Genomic DNA, 21,796 nt, shown 5'->3' with positions numbered 1-21,796 from the left:
CGGCTATAACACGAGGCCTCTTTGCTCTGTACTAAACATGTCAGCTTGAAGCCGGTTTCACAGTTACATATTGCGGTTAAAATGAATTGCCACCACTAACGCTTCTGTTTACATGTTTTACATTAGGCTTTAGAAGCGTCAAACAATGCATTAAAAGCGACCCCAGTCCTCATATGGTGTATATTACGAGCTTCCACGTCTGAGCTGAAATGCGCTCCTGTGTTTATGCACGGAAGTGGCACACGGATGTACATGTGGTCTGTTCAGCATCTGCCTAGACGGACTATTACAAAGGAAAATTACGTAGAAATGTTGGAAGAAGCTAAGTTCTTGCATTACATTTTCGAGAGACATGAGCTTAGTTAATGGCGGGAACTGAACTGAACCTTCTACTTGTCCTCATGAAGAGATAGTCTCTTATCTGCTGGACCTAAAGGCATATCCCTAATTCCGTTGACACAGATGGTCTGTTGAGGAGGAGGCGGCTTGGACTTACATAAGCTTGAATAGAGTTGGCCTTCCCCTACTAACAACTATGGAAATTATTCCCCTCAGCTGAGGTCAACGAGTTCTTTAGTCCTTTAGTTTGAGCACGAGGTCAAGCAGAAGTTGAAGGGCAACAGGGCAAGTAAATTAATGTCCAAGAAGTGCATTGATGGCACAGTATGTTGGCTTGACAAAGCTAACATAAAGTATCTGTCTGCCTGTCTGTCATGATACTACACATATTTTAAAGAGAGAGTTCACTGAAAGAAAAAAAAAATTCAGCCATAATTTACTCATCCTCATGTTGTTCTAGACTCATGTGACATTCTTCCATGGAACATGAAATGTGATGTTAGGCAGAACGACAGCCTCAGGCACCATTTGCTTTCATTAGCCGCTTTTCCACTATCGGGCCAGTGCGAGCCAGGGCCAATAGCCTCGGACTTCGAGCAGCGAGACCAAAATATATCTGCGTTCCCACGGTTGGGTGATATGACCAAAATCTATAATCACGATACGAGTAATTTTATATCTTGATAAAGATATATATCACGATCTTGTAAAAGTTTTCTGGAACATCAAGAAAAATTGGTTATATATTTAATAACCCTGTTGTAATGCCTATTTTTGGAACTCCAGTCAGTGAATTAAATACTTTGTCAATTAAAACTACTTCCTCTTTATTTTGGAAAAAGACAGTGTATAAGTAAATAAATAACTAACTAAAAATCAACTTGTTTTCAAAAATCAACTTTACCAAAATGCTAAATATAACAGTATGCCACATTTCAGTTTAAAATTTTGTTGACAAATATTATTATTATTAGAAACTTTGAAGAATTAAAGTTTCTTATAAGAAACGTAAGATTTTCTCAAAGTAATGCGGAAAAAAAATTAAAATCAACGAAAATAAACACTTCTAGAAGAAAATCACTTTTTGCCTAATAAATTAATAAATGACAGAATTAATGCAGAGTTCATCTTTTGGCTTTCATAATATTCTTATGCTTGCTTCATTTTAAGGTGGTACAACAGATTGCTTTTATTACGGGTGATTATCTTCATACGAAACTGTACACCATGTCACACCTGTTTTCATTTTCTTGACCTGTTTGGGAGTTGTCCTGTTTTGTGGAGATTTCTCCATTTGGGGTTTTCCTGGGTCAAAAATGACCGAGTAGCGCGAGTGGTCCCGCTCTGAGCTCTGCTTTCTTTGTCTGGAGCACAAATATCGGAAAGCCTGCTGGATTTGCACATGCTGTCTCTGGAGCTCTGAAGTGCGCACAAATCCAGCAGTCACGTGAAACATTCACGTGTCAGAAAATAAACTTTATTTATTTTTTATCCCCTTTTTCTCCCAATTTGGAATGCCCAATTCCCACTACTTAGGTCCTCGTGGTGGCGTGGTTACCTCAATCTGGGTGGCGGAGGACAAGTCTCAGTCGCCTCAGATTCTGAGACCGTCAATCCGCGCATCTTATCACGTGGTTCGTTGTGCATGACACCGCTGAGATTCCATATGTGGAGGCTCATGCTACTCTCCGCGATCCACGCGCAATTTACCACATGACCCATTGAGAGCGAGAACCACTAATCGCGACCCCATTGAGAGCGAGAACCACTAATCGCGACCCCAGTGAGAGCTAGAACCACTAATCGCGACCCCAGTGAGAGCGAGAACCACTAATCGCGACCACGAGGAGGTTACCCCATGTGACTCTACCCTCCCTAGCAACCGGGCCAATTTGGTTGCTTAGGAGTCCTGGCTGGAGTCACTCATCACGCCCTGGATTCGAACTCGTGACTCCAGGTGTGGTAGTCAGCATTAATACTCACTGAGCTACCCAGGCCCCCCTGAATATGTAGCGCTTTTAAAGCGCCAAACACGCGATGAAGTTCATTAAATTTGCTTGGGTGGCTGCAGAAAAATTTTCAATGCTGGACAGACCCTGTCCATGTTAATTCAATACTCTCAGTCTCACATGAAGCCCTGCCCACTGATAGAAAAGCCCACGCTGTGCTCATGGATATTTACATATCGTGATATACACGATATAGAAAAATCTCTATGGACTGACACTTTATATCGTCGCCACGATATATATATATATATATCACCATCAGACCAATAACCCCACAGCTTCGTAAGCAGATGCAGCATGGCAGAAGCGTCTCAGCAGCACTGCAGCGAGTGTTTCAGCGCTGAGTTTATTTTTGCTGTGCTTTTCTCGCTGATTTAAAGTGACAGTGCACTGATGATAGACATTGACATGAAAATGTTTTTGAAATTGCACAGAACAAGCATATATCTGTAGTGTAGTATGTTTTGTATGAATTAGAGCATGTAGAAAAACTTGTTTTTTTTAATTTATCACACAAAAATTAAATGAAATAATTGTAATTATATAGGCTAGCTTAAGCAAAAGTACGGTTTTATAATTTAAAACTACAGTATACTACTATTCATAGGCTTAAACAAACAAGATAAAACAGCTTATTATAAACAATTATATAGAGAGCTGGTCTGGGTTCAATACCAGCTAATATAAATTGACAGCATTTGTGGTGTAAATTTTATTACCACAATAATTAATTTCAACTTGTTCCTCCTTTTCTTAAAAAAAGCAAAAATCGAGGTTACAGTGAGGCACTCACAATGAAAGTGAATGAGGCCAATCCTTAAATGTTTCAAAAGTATAGCCACAAGACATTAAAAATATGCATGTTAACATGATTTTAGTGTGAGAAAATTGCTTATGAACTTTTTCTGTTTAAAGTTATATCAAGTTTTAAAACATAGTTTCATGACAACGTAACTCTGGAAACCCTAAAACGTACAGTACATTAAAATGATAATTTAAACAATTTGCTCAAATAATGTTTTAACAGTATAATGTAAGTGCTTTTATAAAATTATAAGCTTCACATTTCTGCCTTTAATCTCTTAAAAACTGGCCCCATTAACTTCCATTGTATTTGCCTCACTGTAACCTTGATTTTTGCTTTTTCAAAGAAAAGGAGGGATGAGCCAAACTAATTTTTTTGTTGTAATCAACATTATGCCACAAATGCTGTTGATTGAGCTTAACTTGTATTGAACCTGGAATATTCCTTTTAACAAAATTATTTATGTTCACTGAGTACTAATTCTGAGTATTGACTGATGAATGACTAAGTATTAGACAATATATTTAGTGGTTAGCTTGTCTCTGCAGCTTGTTGTTATATGGATTGTAGATAATATAGATTATTTTGGAACATTCTGGGAATTTGCAGTCTTCTAAATCTCTCGTTTTTCCATACAGTCAGGCTGTGTAGGTGGGCTGGAGTGAAGGTTTGGAGTTGCAGGCTGCCGTGCCCATTCCTCGACCCTGCATGGCTGCAATGGCGCCCGCTCTGACTGACGCCTCAGCTGAAGCCCGCCACATTCGCTTTAAACTGGCCTCTCCCTCGTCCAGTCTTTCCCCCGGCAGCACTGAGAATAACAGCAACGGCAGCAACATTCTCCTCTCTGACTCTGCTGGTAACCACAGCAACGGCAAGTGTCACGTCAACCCTGATGACGGACAGAACTTTGCCCACTACCACAGCATCAAGGGACAGGATCAGGATCCCCTGTCTAAAGCCCCATCTCTGGGCAAGCTGGCACCCTTCTTGTGCTCTGATGTCACACCAGTGCCCTCCTCTACCAAGGTCAAGGAGTCACTGAAGCTGCAAGGTGTCCTCATAAAGCAGTCGGTGCTGAAGAGCCACAGCCTGCAGAACGGCTCCATATTCCCTAGTGCTGCTACGGGCAGCGACTTCCTGCTGCGCAAGCGCCACACCCTTGAGCTGACTGGAGGACAACTGAAGAGCCTTGTCAACGGAGGAGGAGCCGGGAGTACCATGGTGCCTGTTAACGGACTCTCCAAGAAAGTGGCTGTGCCCAGTGCCGCTGTGGCTGAGAAAGGCTCCATCGCCACTGTTAATGGAGACAGCAACCAGCCTTCTACCAATGAGGAAGCTTTGCTATCTGTGTCCTCAAAGTCTGTCGGTACTTTTACAACCAGTGGACAGAATGGTGATGTGAAGCAACAACAGAATTTGACACCTTGCATTCAAGGTGTGTCATCACATAGTGATGTGTGTTCTTTGTCTGAAAGCCCAGAGGTTAAAGCAGAACCAGAGATTCCTGTTAGTGGAATGGATGTTAGCAACAATATCGCTAATCAGCACAGCTTTGAAAACGGTCCCTCGCCCCTTAACTCCTCCTCAGTCCTTGACGACACCTCCCTCCCGACCACCAACTTGGAAGCTCTGCTCTGGGATCGGGTTCAGCAAAGCCAACACAGGCAGACGGACATTGAAGGCCGTCTGCTGCGCCTTCGCAAGCGCCTGCAAGTGGTGCAGTCCAAGCAGGTTGAGCGGCATTTCAAACATCAACTCTCTGGCTTTCTGGATTACACTCTGACCTCGGCATCCCCAGGCTCTAGCCGTAGGGTGGACTCAGGGTCCTGGAGAGGATCTCGTGCTTCTACAGGCGCACGCGCTCTTAGTTTGGGCCGTTTATTGAAAGGTGGCAGGGTGGCCGCAGAACTGGAGCGACTGCATCTCAGCGGCACCACACATTTGCATGCAGTGGAGACTCAGTTTGACTCGGATGCCACCGAGAGCAGCTCAGGAGGAGAGAGTGACATCGAGGAGGAGGAGCTTGCCAGAGCGGATGTTGACCAGTGTCATATTAAACTGTAAGTCACATGTTGTTTGGTTTCCTTGGCACTTCCAAAACCTAGCAAGGTGCCTTGCTGTCTTCTACACAGGCAGCTGCTTTCTGGAACCTCATAAGTGACTGATTTGGAACGCTCTAAATAGACAGCAACACCATATGTCCTACAAATAGCACTCAATTGATTTCATTAAAGTTGATGCTTTATGCTTAATTACACAATACTCTTTAAGCATAAAAATGCATAGCACACACAAGTATTGGGTAAAATAGCTAGTTTTTTATTAGTGAACTTTTTTTTTATATATTTTCCGGTATTGAAAAAAAGTAGAATTGTACTGAACATTTCTCTATAAACAGCATTTTATGTTCTTCCACATGCCGTTCTGACTTGTGCGGCATCAAGCCCACATGTCCTAGTGTGTAGAAAATCTAAACTGCACGCAGACAGTAACGGTATGTGCAGAACCGAAGTATACTAGGCCTTTAGTCTCATCACACCCTGTACAGCTTTACTGTCATGAACCAATGAAGCACTCTTCATATGATTTATTCACAAAAAGCAGTTTGGTTTTTAGTGCCCCACGGGAGCTTGGGGGCATGTTTGTGACTCCAGGCCTGTGTGTTCATGCCCTGAACCTTGTAAAGAGTCACTGTTAATTTCCACTCTAGCCTTGTTTGTACAGTGAGATCATAGATCTTGTTGTCATAATGTAGACTATTCTGAAGTCATTTCAGATGTCCTCCTTGGCTGTGGACTTGTTTAAAAACATAAGCAAGATTAAATTTCCTGTTTGGCCCCTGGGGGAACGCCTGATTCATTGTGAGTGAAAAGAGAGTAGGTGAACCAGAGAACACTGTTGTTTTGGTTAATGTTAAAATCAAAGAAAACCATAGCTGAAGGAGCTTTAAATTTAACAGTTTCACTTTCATGTGGAATTATTTGTTCCTACTTCCTGTTTGCTTGTGTATTAAGAGCACAGAACAACAGTTTAGGCATTGTGAGCTCTGAACTACAGAAGCATTATTATTTCAGCTAGAGAATAAGTATTATTTTTTTTTAAGACCAAAAATGATGCTGAATATTTTTAAGTGTCCGATAATGTATACGCAGAGTCTATTTATAATTTATATTTGCTATTTGACACAATAAATTATAGGCTTGGAATTAGTGGTCAAACGATATATCGCCGAGGCCGATAAATAAGCCGATTTTCTGACATTTTTAATTATCGGCATCGCCCGATAAATTTTCCCGTTTGGCCGATTTGTTTCTTGAGGACATTGAGAATCGCCTGCTTGCATGTGAAGTGACTGAGACATGTAAACAACCAGTCACGGTTCATTTTGTTTTTACGTGCCATCGTTTTACTACAATAACAGACCGGTGTGCAACACAGTCTCATTTAAACGGTCCGCATATCAGAGCCGCAGCAGACGCGTTTGAGCTTGTAATGTTAAAGTGCTCGCCTGTTTCATTCTCCCTCTTTCCTCAACAGTTCCCTGTAACTTTTAACTGTCTTGTCTATGATAAAAAGGCAAATATCAATAAAACTAATATCATATGCCGTCTGCAAATATGCGCATATCTTGTTTAAACAGATGTAATGCACAAACCTCACAAAACTTGAGCAGATCCAGCATCCTGTGGAGCGCTAATTTATTTTCCTCTAAAGCATGTATTCTATCAGCCTCTCCTCAAATGTTCCCTGTAACTTTTCTAATTATAAAAGGCAAATATCAATAAAACTTCTATTTTATACCGTTTGCAAATATGCAGATATCACATTTAAACAGATGTGTTTCATGAACCACGAAAATCCAGCGTTTTGTTCCCGTCGAGCGCTAATCTAATATATTCCTCTAAAGTGTATTATTCTTTCAGTCAGAATCAAAACTTCAGGATCAGGATTAAAAGTTCCTCTGATTTACAAATCATGACGGTCAGTCCGTGACAGTCCAAGCAGGCGATCCAGGCTGTTTAAACTGTCAGGAGATTGTTGCTTGCGCTGGATCAGAGACTATTTAGCAGAGATGTGCCACTTCTGTTAAAATGAATGGGAGAAATTGAAGCGCCCAACCAAGAGGCTCTAGTGCCCAACGGTCAACGGATTTAGAAAGGAAGTTCTGCCTTACTGGTAAAAAAAAAAAAAAAAGCCAATCACCATTTAGATACAGACATCGCCTGTCAAGAATGCGCATTAGCTATACAAGCTGGGAAATTTGAGGTTTTTTTGTTTTGTTTTTTTTTAAAGCATAATCTGAGGTAAAGAAGCACAATTTATAAAACCAGCACTGTCAGATTTTACTGCTGATTTGAAATATGTTATTTGATCGTAATCTTGACCAACCGTGTTTAAGATTTCGGTGTTCCCCCATTCAAGTAGATAGGAGCTGCATTAGCATGACTGGAAATAGTCTCCTGGGAGCATTCCAAAGATGCCCACCAGTTAACTGACTTGCTAGAAAGATTTTGGCTGGATTTGCATGAGCACATGAGTGCATCTTCAAAGTAAAAGCGCTTCACGTGTGCTATAAGTAAATGGCTTATTCACTATGCACTGTATGTACAATTGGTTTGATTCAGTATTTTTTGAGAAAATGCGATTGTTAACGTGGACATGCCATCCATGGTTACTGGACTACTGTGTGTACTGTTATTTCCTTCTTCCTATTATATTAACAGTTTCTTCATGTGCAAATAAATTACTAAAATTTGGTGACTAAATTGAAATCAGAAGAAACTGCTATCTACTATTTAAAATACACCTTTTTTTAGATTATTTTTTACAAAGTTAATATTTTGTAAGAAATTGAGTAAATATAGTGCTAAATAAGAGTTAATTTTTTTATTTTTTTTAGCAATTTTATGTTTATTTACTATATTAAATTGTGTGATATATCGGCCTATTGGCCACCCTGCACTCTGGATACTTGGGATTGATGACTTTTTCCCGATGATTATCAATATATATCGGGATTTTTTTTCTCATATAAATTGGGCTGATCGTTGCACAATAGTCTTTTTTCTTTTCAAACATTTTTCTCAACACAACTGTTGAGCGTGAGCAGCGGGGTAAATTAAAGGGGATTGCACACCGGACACATCTGGTAGACAACATGGTGTGTTCTAAAATTCGAAAGTTATTTTTACGAAGGTACGCACACACCGCCAATGCTCAGTGCCAAAATTCCGCAATGCTACAGCGTGCAAATTTGACCCAAACAGTTAAAGAGGCCCTATTATGCTTTTTGGGACTTTACCTTTCCTTTAGTGTGTACCATAGCTCTTTGTGCATGTTAAAGGTCTGCAAAGTTACAAAGCACAAAGTCCATGCAAAAGGAGTTATTCTCTCCCACAGACAGCACTGCTCAAGAACTACGAGAAACTGCTGGATTGTAGTCCAGCCATTTCTTCCGTAAAGTATCTACGTCACTATGTAACACATTTGCATAATGCCCGCCTAAGGGCTACTTTGGCCCACCCTCAAACAAACGTAGTTTTAGCCGAGGCCAGGATGAGTTGGGTTAGTGTTGTCGCTATGTAGAGAAGACGCTGTTTTCTTCACTGTGAAAGCAAATCCTCTTGTTTGGACTTCCAAAGGCAGACAAATTGAAGTATCAGTGGTTAAAATTTATTTTTACCACTATTCCTCAGCAGTACAACCACAAGCAATGCCGGATTTTCAAGTCGGTTACCCCTGAAAGATGGTGCAGTTCCCACTTTGTTGGGACAATCTGGCGCTTCAGGATCACAACCTGTAAGTATGCTTGATCATTTATGGATTTATCTGCTACTGAGAGTTTTTTTAATGCAGAGTTTTGTGTTGTAGTTACGGTGGACACCCAGTGCACAGCTGTAGGCCTCTGCTAACCTGCTAATGTTATTGTGTTGAAATAGTTTTGCTAGTCAGCTGCAGGCCCACTTTTACCTACAGTTGTGCAGAATTATGCAGATTGTTTGTCGTTCTTACTATCATGAATATTGATCAAGTATGGATTTATTTTTACGAACGGTCATTTTACATCTGCAATCCACGGTAGTGCTCGGCTAACTTGCTATGTTGATAACTTGTTATTGTTAACAATAACTTGCTCAGCTGTGGGCCGGCTTTGACCTAAAACTGTGTAACAAAATGGTCGATCTCAAGAGTCTTATATAATTATCCAAGTACAAGCTGTAATATTATGGCCGCTATCGGTAGTCCATGTCTAACTTGCTCACTAACCAGGAGAAAGCCTCTGTTCTCCGTTCATATCGTAAAAGTTCAGCTACACCCATTCCAGCAAAAGATGACTAACTTAGATGCACTATGTGTCTTTTACTTGAAGCTTTGTTAGGTTCACAATAATCAACAGTGTACTTTTTTTTTTTTTATGAAAGCTACTAAATTAAAACTTACCACTGTGAAATGTCCTGCTCAAGTCGTGCTTGCGAAGGTGGTTCGGGTTGATCAACTTGTTCTTCCAAACTTTCGTTATTTCATTCATTATCTGACTCGAACTGGTACAGCAAAAACCGACACCCTTGTTACTATAGTTACAGTAGTACTGTTTACAGCAGCTCAGGAAGATTCGGGAGCTGAAACTTGGTTATGGTAAGGGGCGTTACATTTCCGACACACACTCTACGTGGTTGACCAATCATAACAGACTAGGCCAGCTGACCAATCAGGGCAGACTGGGCTTTTCGGAAAGGGGGCTTTAAAGAGACAGGAGGTAAATCAGAGCGTTTCGGCTAGTGTATGAGGAGCGGGGGAAAGAAATGTACAGTATGAGAAAAATAATGTGTTTTTTGAACATTAAAGCATGTAAACCTATTCTAGCAGACCCCCAAAATAAAGTCATGAACATGTAAATTTGCATAATATGGGCTCTTTAAACAGAAGGCCAACTGAATGAATTGGAAAGCATGCAAATTAGGATTCTAATTTAAATGTTGGCTAATTTGAATATATCGATGCCTCAAAAATATATCACTAAAATAATGTGCAGATCAATAATGGATATTTTATGACATCCCTAATAAATTTTAATATTATTGCATTATGAATATTTTAATAATAATAATAGTGATTTAGCTTTAAATGCTACGTGTCAAGAATTTCTGTGACGCATCTCACTTAAGCATATGTAAACAATGCTTTGAAATGTTATGTGAATTTACTTGAACACTTGTTTTTTTTTTGAATGCAGTATAATGGCATTGTTAGTTGCTATTTTTTAGAGACCTACCAGACAGGCCCATTTATCAGTAGATCCACAAATATAAAAAAACTATTATCCATCTGTCAATAATTTTGGCCAATATTCAATATGTGTGATATGGAGAAGAAAAAAAACTGTGTTGGTAACCTTTGTGCATAATTAATCAAGATATTCCAGTTCTAAAATGAAATTGCCTTTCAGTACTGCTCAATGAACAATTATATTTTGTCATATTTATCACTGATTGTGTTTACATGCACACTAATGCGCTAATAACTACCAAAAATCAGCGTATTTAAAAAATCTGACAATTATTATTCTCTGCTTTTGACATCAAAACAAGCTGGTAAGAATGCAGGTGTTTACTTGCAGAGTGAAATTGAGGTAATGGGCAAAAATCGGTGTGTGCTGAATGCTGATCTATGGTTTATGCTGATTTTATGGTTATCTACTGCATTAACTAATGTTAACAAATAAAATATGATTGTAAAGTGTTACCTGAACACAGTTAAAGGCGTTTACATGACCTTACACTCTGACTGCTTTTAAAGCATAATCAGTGTATGATCGTGCATGTAAACTCGCTTACTGATTCAGTGTTTAAGGAGATAATGGATAGTGGATGTTAGATTTGTAGGTTGATTATTAATGGAAACTGCATTAAAAAGAGCCATTTAACAGGTTGCTGAGTTGGCTTTGCACCTTTGACCTAAATAATCGGGCATCCATGAATAGAGATTTTTGGATATCAGATTTGATGGCACTGAAACATGCCCCAGTTTCACCAAGCAGTGCTATCACCTATTTCCAAATCATCTCAGTTGCTTGTGTGCTGAATACATGATTGTCCTGTTGTGCTGTGCCCCCTCTAAATACAGTAAGTGTCCACTTTCATGGCTGTTGATTTTAAGCCCTGTGTCATCCTTTAAAATATTGTTTGACTAATCTTTCATGGCACATGTTTATGACATCATCCTGTGGCCTCTTGAGAGTTAGGAAATTGGATCATGAGGAACTGCTGCTTGTTGACCTCTGACTGTAGTTAAAGTAATCAGGATGAATTTAAACTTCATGCCGGGACATTGATATCAAAACACCCCGCCCTCAGCACACATTATTGTAAGCTTTCAATGAAACCTCTTGTAATTTGTAATACTAAAACATCTGACATTTTACAACAATCTCACCTAAATATCACACAGGGGCTACTTTTCTCACTGCTTACCTCTATTTTTATTCAGATAGAATTATCATTTTTGAAGTATACAGTCTACATTACGGCCTTTCTCTTCAGTCACTTGTTTCCCAGCAAGATGTGATGCAATCAAGTGTGACTTAGATTATGTTCTTGTTCTTGGCAGATACCTTAAACAAATACTTTAACAGGTAGTAAGAGGGCAGTTCACCCAAAAATTATGTTCTTCCTCAAGTCTGCATGAATTTGCCTCTTCCGTAGAACATCAAAGGAGATGTTCGGCAGTATGTCTCAGTCACCATTCACTGCCACTGCATCTTACTTTACATACAATAAAAGTGAATGGTGTCTGAAACTAACATTCTCCCTAACATCTCCTTTTAAGTTCAGTGGAAGAAAAAGTCATACAGGTTTGCAACAACACAAAGGTGAGTAAGTGATGACAGAATTTTCATTTTTGAGTGAACTATCACTTTGAGTACAAGTCAATGCTCAACAGATACATTAAAAATGTCAATTTAATGTTGACAAAATGAAGAATTTTTTTTTAACCAATTAAATCTCGAGAAAACCTTGCTTATATAATGTGTATTAAAGATAGATTGACAATAGTTTCTTATTATGTAGCCTATATTATTAATATTATAGTATTAATATTACTATATTATTATTGTTTATGTACATTTCGTATTTATTAAAACTGCTCTAGAGAGATGAGAGATGTTGCCTAATAGCTGTTTAACTGTTTCTCCTCACCCTGCAGCTGAGCGGTTCTGGTTGCATTCAAGGCGTTTATTTATTTATTTATTGCACTATTTCTGCCTTTCTTTGTGCTGTATTTTTGTGATGGAGCACCATGATATGAAAGCTGGCAATACTAGATCGCCCCAACGTCGCGCACTTGCAGTGTTGACAGCTTTATTGATTATAAACAGGAGCGATAGTTTTAACACATCTCTCTCTTACAGAGAGAGGCGGTACATGCCATTCTCATGTCATATGAACAGGTTTATGGATCTGTAACATCCTAGGGTACGTTAATATGTTCTTCATCACTGCGCTCACACTAAACTCTACATGCGTTTGAGAGAGAGGGAGAAGCGCGGAAGACCTGAATTATTCATTCAGATTGTGGAATTACAGTTTGATACAAAGACAATTATTGATTTGTTCATCTGTATGGATTGGTTTACCAGTTCTCAGCTACATGTTAATATTAATAAAATTCTGAACGTGGAACATGCGGGATTTATTAAATTTGTGCACAATACCCGCAGTCCTGCGCCAAATTTCAGGCTCTAATAATAATAATAATGGATATTATAACTTAAATTATGAAATTACAGAAATATATTAGGCCTACAATTGTATAATAAAAACTATATTAATATTATACCCTATTTCTCTAATAATTTAATAAACGCAGCATTGCTATGGGATCTGGTTAAACCCTCGAGATGATCTCATCTCCTCTTCTGTCTACAAAAACCTGGTGTCATAGGGTTGTTTAAGATTTGTATAGGAACTTGTAGTGAACAACGAAAGTGAATTTTGGAGCGCTGTAAATATATCAGCGCACGTTACCTAACCGAAACCAATGCAACACATCTGTTATTCTGTGCATGAGATGAAATTCGTGGAGCGAGCACAGAACCGCCTCACATGTGCTCAGAACAGAGCTCCACACGAGCATCACGTACAGACTTTTGGAATAAATCGCATCACAGCCCTTTGCAGTTTAACATTCACATAAGGTCAAATCTTGATTTCGATTTTATTTCACTGGATTATTCAGCCCTACACAATGCATTAGAAAAGTTTTGTTTTTGAGTTATTTCGCGACGCGCTAATTTGATCTCATCACATTGAAGTAAGACTGCGAGCTCACAACTCGGTTATCTTCTTTTGCCATGGCGCTGGAGATTCAGTAGTGGCGGAGCGCCGATTACACTCTGTTATTGTAATTTATGATGACACCGATACTACTGCAAAGATAGGTTTATAAAAGAATAATAATGGGCAAAATACGGACAAAAAAATGATGATAATAGAGGCATATCTTACTTTGGGCAGATGTGTGAATGGCTTTCGCTGCAGGTGGCACATGAGTGAATGGGCACTTGAGAGTATTTGAGTGGATTTGAGTCCTTTTGTAGACTAATTAAACAAAAAAACAAAAATCACATTCTTGGAAAATGTCTCTACGTGAACGATCGTACTGATGTAGGTAAATTTGCACCAGCTCGCTAATAACTGCACGCCGGTGTGTTCATGTTGAATACTGACTGAAAGACATAATAAAAGTAGTAGGTGGAGCTTCAGGTCACACCTACCGATGATGTGGACCAATGGCATCAAGAAGGTGTTAAGCAGTCGGTTAGAAGTTCTGCTAAATGTTCGCCCAGGCGAGCTGTTACGAACCACCGAAACGAACGCAAAAACACCTTTTTGGCCAGATTTTGTGCTAAATGATGTCAAGGCCTTTAGCCTACAACTTGTGCTGTGTGTGAGAAAATGTCTCTTGTGTGCAATTACTTGGAATTGGGTGACAATGACAGCAGAGTTGCAATTTGTAAGCTTTGCACAGCTAACGTTTTACCAAGTGGTACTACCGTTAAAACTTCTCAAGCTTCATCATTCAGAATTCAGTTAATGTGAATTAAGAACATTAAAAAAAATAAGAAATCATGAGCTTTAAGAGAGGCTATTCAGAATTCAGTTCATTTGAGTTAAGAATTTGCTTTTTGCTTAAGTATTTAGAACTGAGACCATTTCTCAGAAGATGCTGTTCTTTATTATTCTGTTGAGTGTCTTGGGAATAAATGTTATTGGGCCTAAATCATGAAACACGAGCAGAACAAATTTCTGTGTTAATCGTTCTGCTTGTGTTAAATTAATGAGGTCCATTGTTTATAAAAACAGACCGTAAATAGATTTAAAAAGAATTTGCACAGAGCTTGTAAAGGGATGGTATGAAATCTCACGCATTCAGTGATTAGGGCTGTTTTCTTGGTGTTTGTATGAGAAAAAGAGAAGCTAATAAGGAAGTGCCTTTTTAGGGCTGATAAGGACCAGTGTCAGTATATTGTGTGTCGTATGGGAAATCAGAGCCAGATTCAGTTATGTAAGCATGAACTGTATGGCACTCATGTTAGTTACAATCGTGTTTAACATTTATTAAAACAGTTTAATCATTCATAATATCCCTGAATTGGGCTTTGTGCCTCCAGCAGAATCTTATTTTAGGATGTTGGTCGTGGAGACTAAATGTGTAATTAGAACGTTTGCATTTTTTTTGTTCTTTTTGTCTCCTCCCGTCACTTCTTTCTCCTTGATTCTCCATCTGTTCTTCACCATCATCCTCGCTTTATTCCTCCTCCCATTCCCGCGGTCTGAGCCGAGCCCACTTGTGTTACATAACCCTTTCCTATCTCACTTTCTCAGGCTTTGTTTCTCTTTCTTTTCCTCTTTCATTCCTCCACCCCTTCTCCACCGTCTTTCCTCCATAATTCCTCTGCATTTCTCTGCCAAGTCTAACCACCTCACATTCCTCCGTTTCTCCCGCTCTTCATGCATTTTGTTCCATTCTTGCTCTCATCTTTGGTCGCCTAATCACGTAATGACTCAAGCATTTCAGCTGTTTTTGACCCTTGTAGATTGCACACACTCCTTTGCTCAGATTCTTTCTGATTCCTGTCTCTTCCCCTACAAACATCAGCTTAAACCTTCCAAAACCTAGTGAGTTGCCTACCTAGGCAGCATTTTAAAGCATCATAGGCACACTCCTGATGCAAAAACTGTTCCAAAAGGTTGGCATCATAATTAAGCCGTCTTTTGGACGAATTTTAAGGTGATATGTTTTTGCGTCCAGTGTGTGTGTTTAATGTTTATTCTATGTAGGGTACAACGGGGCTAAAGGCCCACCTTAAGAAAAGAAAAAAATTCTGGTCATAAAGTGTCTCAAGATGAAATAATTACATTTAGTGTGAACAGAAATAACAACAGAAGGTTGTTTTGAATACAATCACTTTTTTATAAAAAGGTGGCGAGGGAGCATTTTACCTCACACCTGGGGTAAAAGGCCCCAAGGGGGGGTTATAGTAATATAATGTACATACCGGGGTAAAAGTTATAGTGGACAATTTGTTAACTTGTTTAAATACTTTTGAGACAAGATGCTTTTTTTTTTTTTTTAGTAACAAATTAAGATAATCCTTACTCAACCACTTCAGAAAAGGGTGCATAATTTCTTGTTAATTTCAATCACATTTGACATTTCATAACATCTCAAGTATTCTATAAACAAATTAACCTCCATTGTGATTGGATCATTCAATGTGAGCCCACTTAAGGAAAATTTCATATCAAATCTATTCGACCCACTTATGAAAAACAATGTGTTTAATAGGGGCCTTTAGACCCTGCAATGGGGGCTTTTTACCCCAAATACTATCCTTTCACTTACTGGACAGTTATTGAAAAATGTTAGATGTAATCACCTTGAACAAATTTGAAAATGACATCAGTATTTTGTCTCAAAATAAATGTGATAATTTCCAGGGTATTTATTAGCTACATAAATGTACAACATTTTAAGAAGAATTAAATATTAGATCAAATCACCGTTATGACAATGGAGTTGAAATTAGGGATGGGCATTTTTGAGTATTTAGGTTTTCAAAAAAGATAACTTCAACAAACTATGCTTTTCTCTTGGGAGAAAATTAAAAGAACAATATGCATTAATAAAAATGGAAATCAAAAGATTTTAAAATAATCGTAAACATTTGCACTCACATAGAAATCAATACTGACGGCATGAGGGTAATGCACAGATATAAACTCTTGAGTCTACATAAAAGCTGTCACATTTTTATAATTTCACATGTTATTATTCAGAAAAACAAGTGGTGAAAGTTTAACACACATACTGGTCTGACAAGCTTCCGAGTTTCTCGTATTGCTTCGCAGTGTTTTTGCACCATGAAACCAGATCCTCGGCGCTGCTCATGGAAGGAAAATGCGTAAAGGAAAATTAATTTGCGATATTCAAGTAGTCAATTGCTAACATTACACAGACAAGGTTGGTAAGTGGCTTTATCACATTAGAGTCATGTTAACACGCATTGTGTTTCAGTATTGTGGCTATACTTTTGAAAAAACGTGTATATTTAGTCTTTTGTGTATTGGACCTGTTTACTTTCATTCTATGTGTCTTACTGAACACGATTTATTTTTCTTTAGAAAAAGAATTGAAATTATTTTTGTGGTAATCAACATGCCACAAATGCTGTCAATAGAGTTTAACTTGTATTAAACCCAAAACACTTGATGTTCAGCCATCTATGTTGTAAGCATGTTTTGGAAGTAGCTCTTACCCCCCTCCCATCGTGACTGCCCCCATTTTTACAAAAGTTCCCAACTATTCTGTCAGTCTGAGGTGTGAACAATTGGCACTGAACTAGGGGGGGAACTATTAATATTTTTAACACATTAACTGAACTCTAAATAGCCTCCAATTAGACTCATTAAATTGGAAAGATTTCTTAATTTTTTGTATGTTCTCACCATAACTGAATTCTGAATGATGAAACTTGGCCTCTTTAGCTGAAGAAGCCTCTGCTTTAGCTTTAACAATCTAATATTCCTTGCTGTGTTGAGCTTTAAAGAAATACAGTGGATTCAGAAAAGTATTCAGACCCCTTAAATTTTTCACATTTTGTTATGTTGCAGCCTTATGCTAAAATGCTTTAAATCAGTGGTTCCCAACCCTGTTTCTGGAGGCCCCCCAACACTACACATTTTGGATATCTCCCTAATCAAACACGGGATATCTCCCGATTCAACTCATCAGCTCATTAGTAGAGACTCCAAGACCTGAATTGTGTGTTACATTAGGGAAATATACAAAATGTGCAGTGTTAGAGGGCCTCAAGGAACAGGGTTGAGAAACACTGCTTTAATATTTTTTCCACATCATTCTACACTCCATACCCCATAATGACAAAGCAAAAACCAGATTTTTGATAACTTTGCAAATATATATATATATATATATATATATATATATATATATATATAACAACTAAAATATCACATTGACATAAGTATTCAGACCCGTAACTCAGTACTTAGTTGAAGCACCTTTGGTAACGATTACAGCCTTAAGTCTTTTTGGGTATGATGCGACAAGCTTTGCACACCTGGATTTGGGGATTTTCTGCCATCTCTGCAGATCCTCTCAAGCTCTGTCAGGTTGGATGGGGACCGTTGGTGGACAGCCATTTTCAGGTCTCTCCAGAGATGTTCAATTGGGTTCAAGTCCAGGTTCTGGCTGGGCCAATCAAGGACATTCACAAAGTTGTCCCAAAGCCATTCTTGCATTGTCTTAGCTGTATGCTTAGGATCATTGTCCTGTTGGAAGGTGAACCTTCAGCCCAGTCTGAGGTCCTGAGCGCTCTGGACCAGGTTTTCTTTAAGGATATCTCTGTATTTTGCTGCGTTCAGCTTTCCTTCAACCCTGACCAGTCCCCCAGTCCCTGCCGCTGAAAAACACCCCCACAGCATGATGCTACCACCACCATGCTTCACCGTTGGGATGGTACTGTGCAGGTGATGAGTGGTGCCTGGTTTCCTCCAGACATGATGCTTGGAATTGAGGCCAAACAGTTCAATCTTCATTTCATCAGACCAAAAAATCTTGTTTCTCACGGTCTGAGAGACTTTTAGGTGCTTTTTTGCATGTCTTGCACTGAAGAGAGGCTTCCGTCTGGCCACTCTGCTATAAAGCCCAGATCGATGGAGTATTGCAGTGATGGTTGTCCTTCTGCAAGTTCCTCCCATCTCCACACATGATCTCTGGAGCTCAACCAGAGTGACCACTGGGTTCTTGGTCACATCTCTTACCAAGGCCCTTCTAGGATAGGAAGAGTCCTGGTTGTTCCAAACTTCCATTTAAGAATTATGGAGGCCACTGTGCTCTTGGGAACCTTCAATGCAGCAGAATTATTTGTAGCCTTCCCTGTGCCTCGACACAATCCTGTCCCTGAGCTCTGTAGGCTGTTCCTTTGACCTCTTGGCTTGGTTTTTGCTCTGATATGCATTTTCAGCTGTGAGACCTTATATAGACAAGTATGTGCCTTTCCAAATCATGTCCAATCAATTTAATTTGCCACAGGTGGACTCCAATCAAAGTGTAGAAACATCTCAAAGATGATCCAGAGAAATGGAATGCACCTGAGCTAAATTTCAAGTGTCATGGCAAAGGATGTGAGTATTTTTGTCAATGTGATATTTCTTTTTTTCTTTATAAATTTGCAAAGCTATCAAAAATCTGGTTGTTGCTTTGTAATTATGGTGTGTAGATTGATGTGAAAAAAGAATTTAAAGCATTTAAGAATAAGGCTGCAACATACAAAATGTGAAAAAAATGAAGGGGTCTGAATACTTTCTGAATGCATTGTAGTTAACCCAAAAATGATACCTCTCTCATCATTTACTCACCCTTATGCCATCTCAAACTCAAATAACTTTCTACTGTGGGACACAAAGAAGCTATTTTGATGGTGATTTGAGGTGTTTTTGTCCTTACAATGCAAGTCAACATTCAAACAGTGGTTTCATCCATGTCTCCTGAAGCGATACGATCAACTTTGGGTGAGAAACAGACCAAAATGTCACTCCTTTTTCACTGTAAATCTTGCCATCTGCATTGCCTTTTGATTACACTTCCTTGTGCTATATGCATGCAAAGAACATGTGCAAAGCGCGTGTACATAACTTTAAAGGTGTAGTTCGCCCAAAAATGACATTTCTGAAATTTGCTCTCCCTCATGTCATTTCAGACCTGTATGCTGTTTTTTTTTATTTTTTATGTGTAATCAAATAAGTTGTTAACATTTTTAATGGTACTTCCACCTTGTATAATTCCAGCAGTGCAAAGCTTACAAATTGCAACTCTACTGTCATTGTCACCCAATTCAAAGCAATTCCACACAAAAAACATTTTCTTTCAGACACAGCACGAGTTGTAGGCTAGTTGCCCGACCCGTTTTTCCACACCATTTTGACAAGAAAAAATGTCCCCTGATTATCGATGGTTTTTAAACAATTTGCCGATGTCCAAAAATTGCTTCGGTCATTTGTGTTGTTAGCTTAGCAAAATGCTTAATCAAAATTATATTGGAATAAATTGTGAATTGAGTCCCCCTTGTGCTTCACACAAGTAGGGCAATTTTGTGGGCCGCACATACCACGCAGATTTGTAGCCTATGAAGTGCGTTCCGTTTCACTTTGGGTGCTGCAAATCTGGGCAGTAAACAGCAAGAGAACGCACTAGGTTTTGGAACAGAGCCACAGTCCCTCCCTTTTGTAACTGCTTTCTCTCTTTAACCTCAAATATGGTGTAACCCTGGCTCTGAATGAGTGAAAAATGACAGGAATGGCTCCATATAAAACACTGTGATATGCCAGCGTGTCAGTTGACTTGTATTTATCGTTGTTTGGTTTGCGTGAAGAACGGCAGATCAGCCCCTCTGTCCTACAGTCTGAAAACCAAGAACAAAGGCAGCAGAACATTCATGCTAAATGACTGTCTTTGTACTCCCTCCATCAGCCAAACACGATTTATAAAAACACAATTATGAGATGATTCACTTCACAGCAGGCAGAGTAGGGGATTTGTTGTTCTTTCTCCCACCATCCAAACCGTAGATGGATAGACAATGATCTGGATGAATGACAAAAAAATGCTTCAGATCTTCATGTCAAAATTAATTAGCATGAATAAATTAGTCAATTTGTGTGAAGCAGGGTTCAATGTCACCCTCTATTGGCTTGTCAAATATATAAACATATTGGACCGTAGGATGCAGAGAGTGATCAATAAGAATCAAGTATTACATAGAGCCGTGTATAATAATGTAGATAATACCATGTTTGGTGATGGTTCATAGGGCTTCAATGTGCAGATGTGAATTTCCCCTCAATTTATCTTATTTAACAACGACTTGCCAAGTTTCACTTGGGTGAATTCGACCTCCACTGCGAGTGAGGGCGTGCTCTGTGTATACTCTGGGAATGTGCTGAGAGGGACTTTTGCCATGTGAGGGTGGTGTGCTTTTGTGGAGGGGTGAACAGCTCACACTACAGAGTACGTTTAACATGATGAAATCCTAAAAGAACAACATGAACAACCAGTTTCATGTCTGTAGTCACAATACTACATTGCTTAAGAACATTGATATTTAAAGACACCATTTAAACCCCTATAGTTTTGTATGTTAGTGTGCTATTTAGCACAATATCAGTGCGCTAAATAGTTGAGAAAAACATTTAGCAGATATACGTTTTCTTTCTGCCTGGAAAATGGGCCAGAAATGTTGGACTCATCTAGTAATAAATTATTTTTACTACTCAGTTGCTGTGTAGATTAAAGCCCAAAGTATGCGTGGTCCGCATACAGGACGTGTGATGCAAATCTCGTCAACAGCAGGTTGTGCAAGCACTGAATGCACGCAGTCCGATTTTTGTAACCATGCATCTTTTTTTATTTTTTTTTTATTTTTCCCCTTTTTCACCCAATTTGGAATGCCCAATACCCAGTGCGCTTTAAGTCCTCGTGGTCGCCTCAACCGGGTGGCGGAGGATGAATCCCAGTTGCCTCTGCGTCTGAGACCATCAACCCGCGCATCTTGTCATGTGGCTTGTTTGAGTCATAGCGCATTATAGTGACCACGAGGAGGTTATCCCATGTGACTCTACCCTTCCTAGCAACCAGGCCAATTTGGTTGCTTAGGAGACCTGGCTGGAGTCACTCAGCACGCCCTTCGAACTAGCGAACTCCAAGTGTGGTAGCCATCATCTTTTACCACTGAGCTACCCAGGCCCCCCCAACCACGCATCTTTGAATGCGCATGCGCCTGGAGTTATTTGCACCAATTTGTGGGTCCACAAGGTGGCAACACTTACATATTGAATTGCACCGACTGGATGTATCAACCACATGACCATCGTCCCTGACTGAAACTATGATCATGGAGAGTTTATTCGTGAGAACACGTCAACAAAAAAAACATGAAAGACGGGCCTTGCCCTTTATTGCACTGATTTGCACAGCTGAAATAATAAGACTGCGTTTTGGGAGACGTGGGAGATGTTTTTATTTTCTAATTATTTTTTGTCTCCTGCTTCCCAATGCCTTT

General features: G+C 39.2%; 1 protein-coding gene across 2 annotated transcripts in view; it reads left to right on the top strand.

Annotated features, from left to right (window-relative positions):
- Positions 1 to 21,796, top strand: part of LOC127423317 (KAT8 regulatory NSL complex subunit 1-like) — a 39,457-nt gene that overhangs the window by 768 nt on the left and 16,893 nt on the right. For both annotated transcript variants that reach the window (XM_051667511.1, XM_051667512.1), the window contains exon 2: positions 3,792 to 5,213. In XM_051667511.1, coding sequence (XP_051523471.1) covers positions 3,862 to 5,213 — 1,352 coding nt within the window. In that variant the 5' untranslated portion in view covers positions 3,792 to 3,861. The remainder of the gene's footprint in view (positions 1 to 3,791; positions 5,214 to 21,796) is intronic.

The sequence above is a fragment of the Myxocyprinus asiaticus genome, chromosome 32, assembly GCF_019703515.2.
Source record: "Myxocyprinus asiaticus isolate MX2 ecotype Aquarium Trade chromosome 32, UBuf_Myxa_2, whole genome shotgun sequence".
Lineage (NCBI taxonomy): Eukaryota > Metazoa > Chordata > Actinopteri > Cypriniformes > Catostomidae > Myxocyprinus > Myxocyprinus asiaticus.
This window is presented reverse-complemented; position numbering and strand designations above follow the sequence as displayed.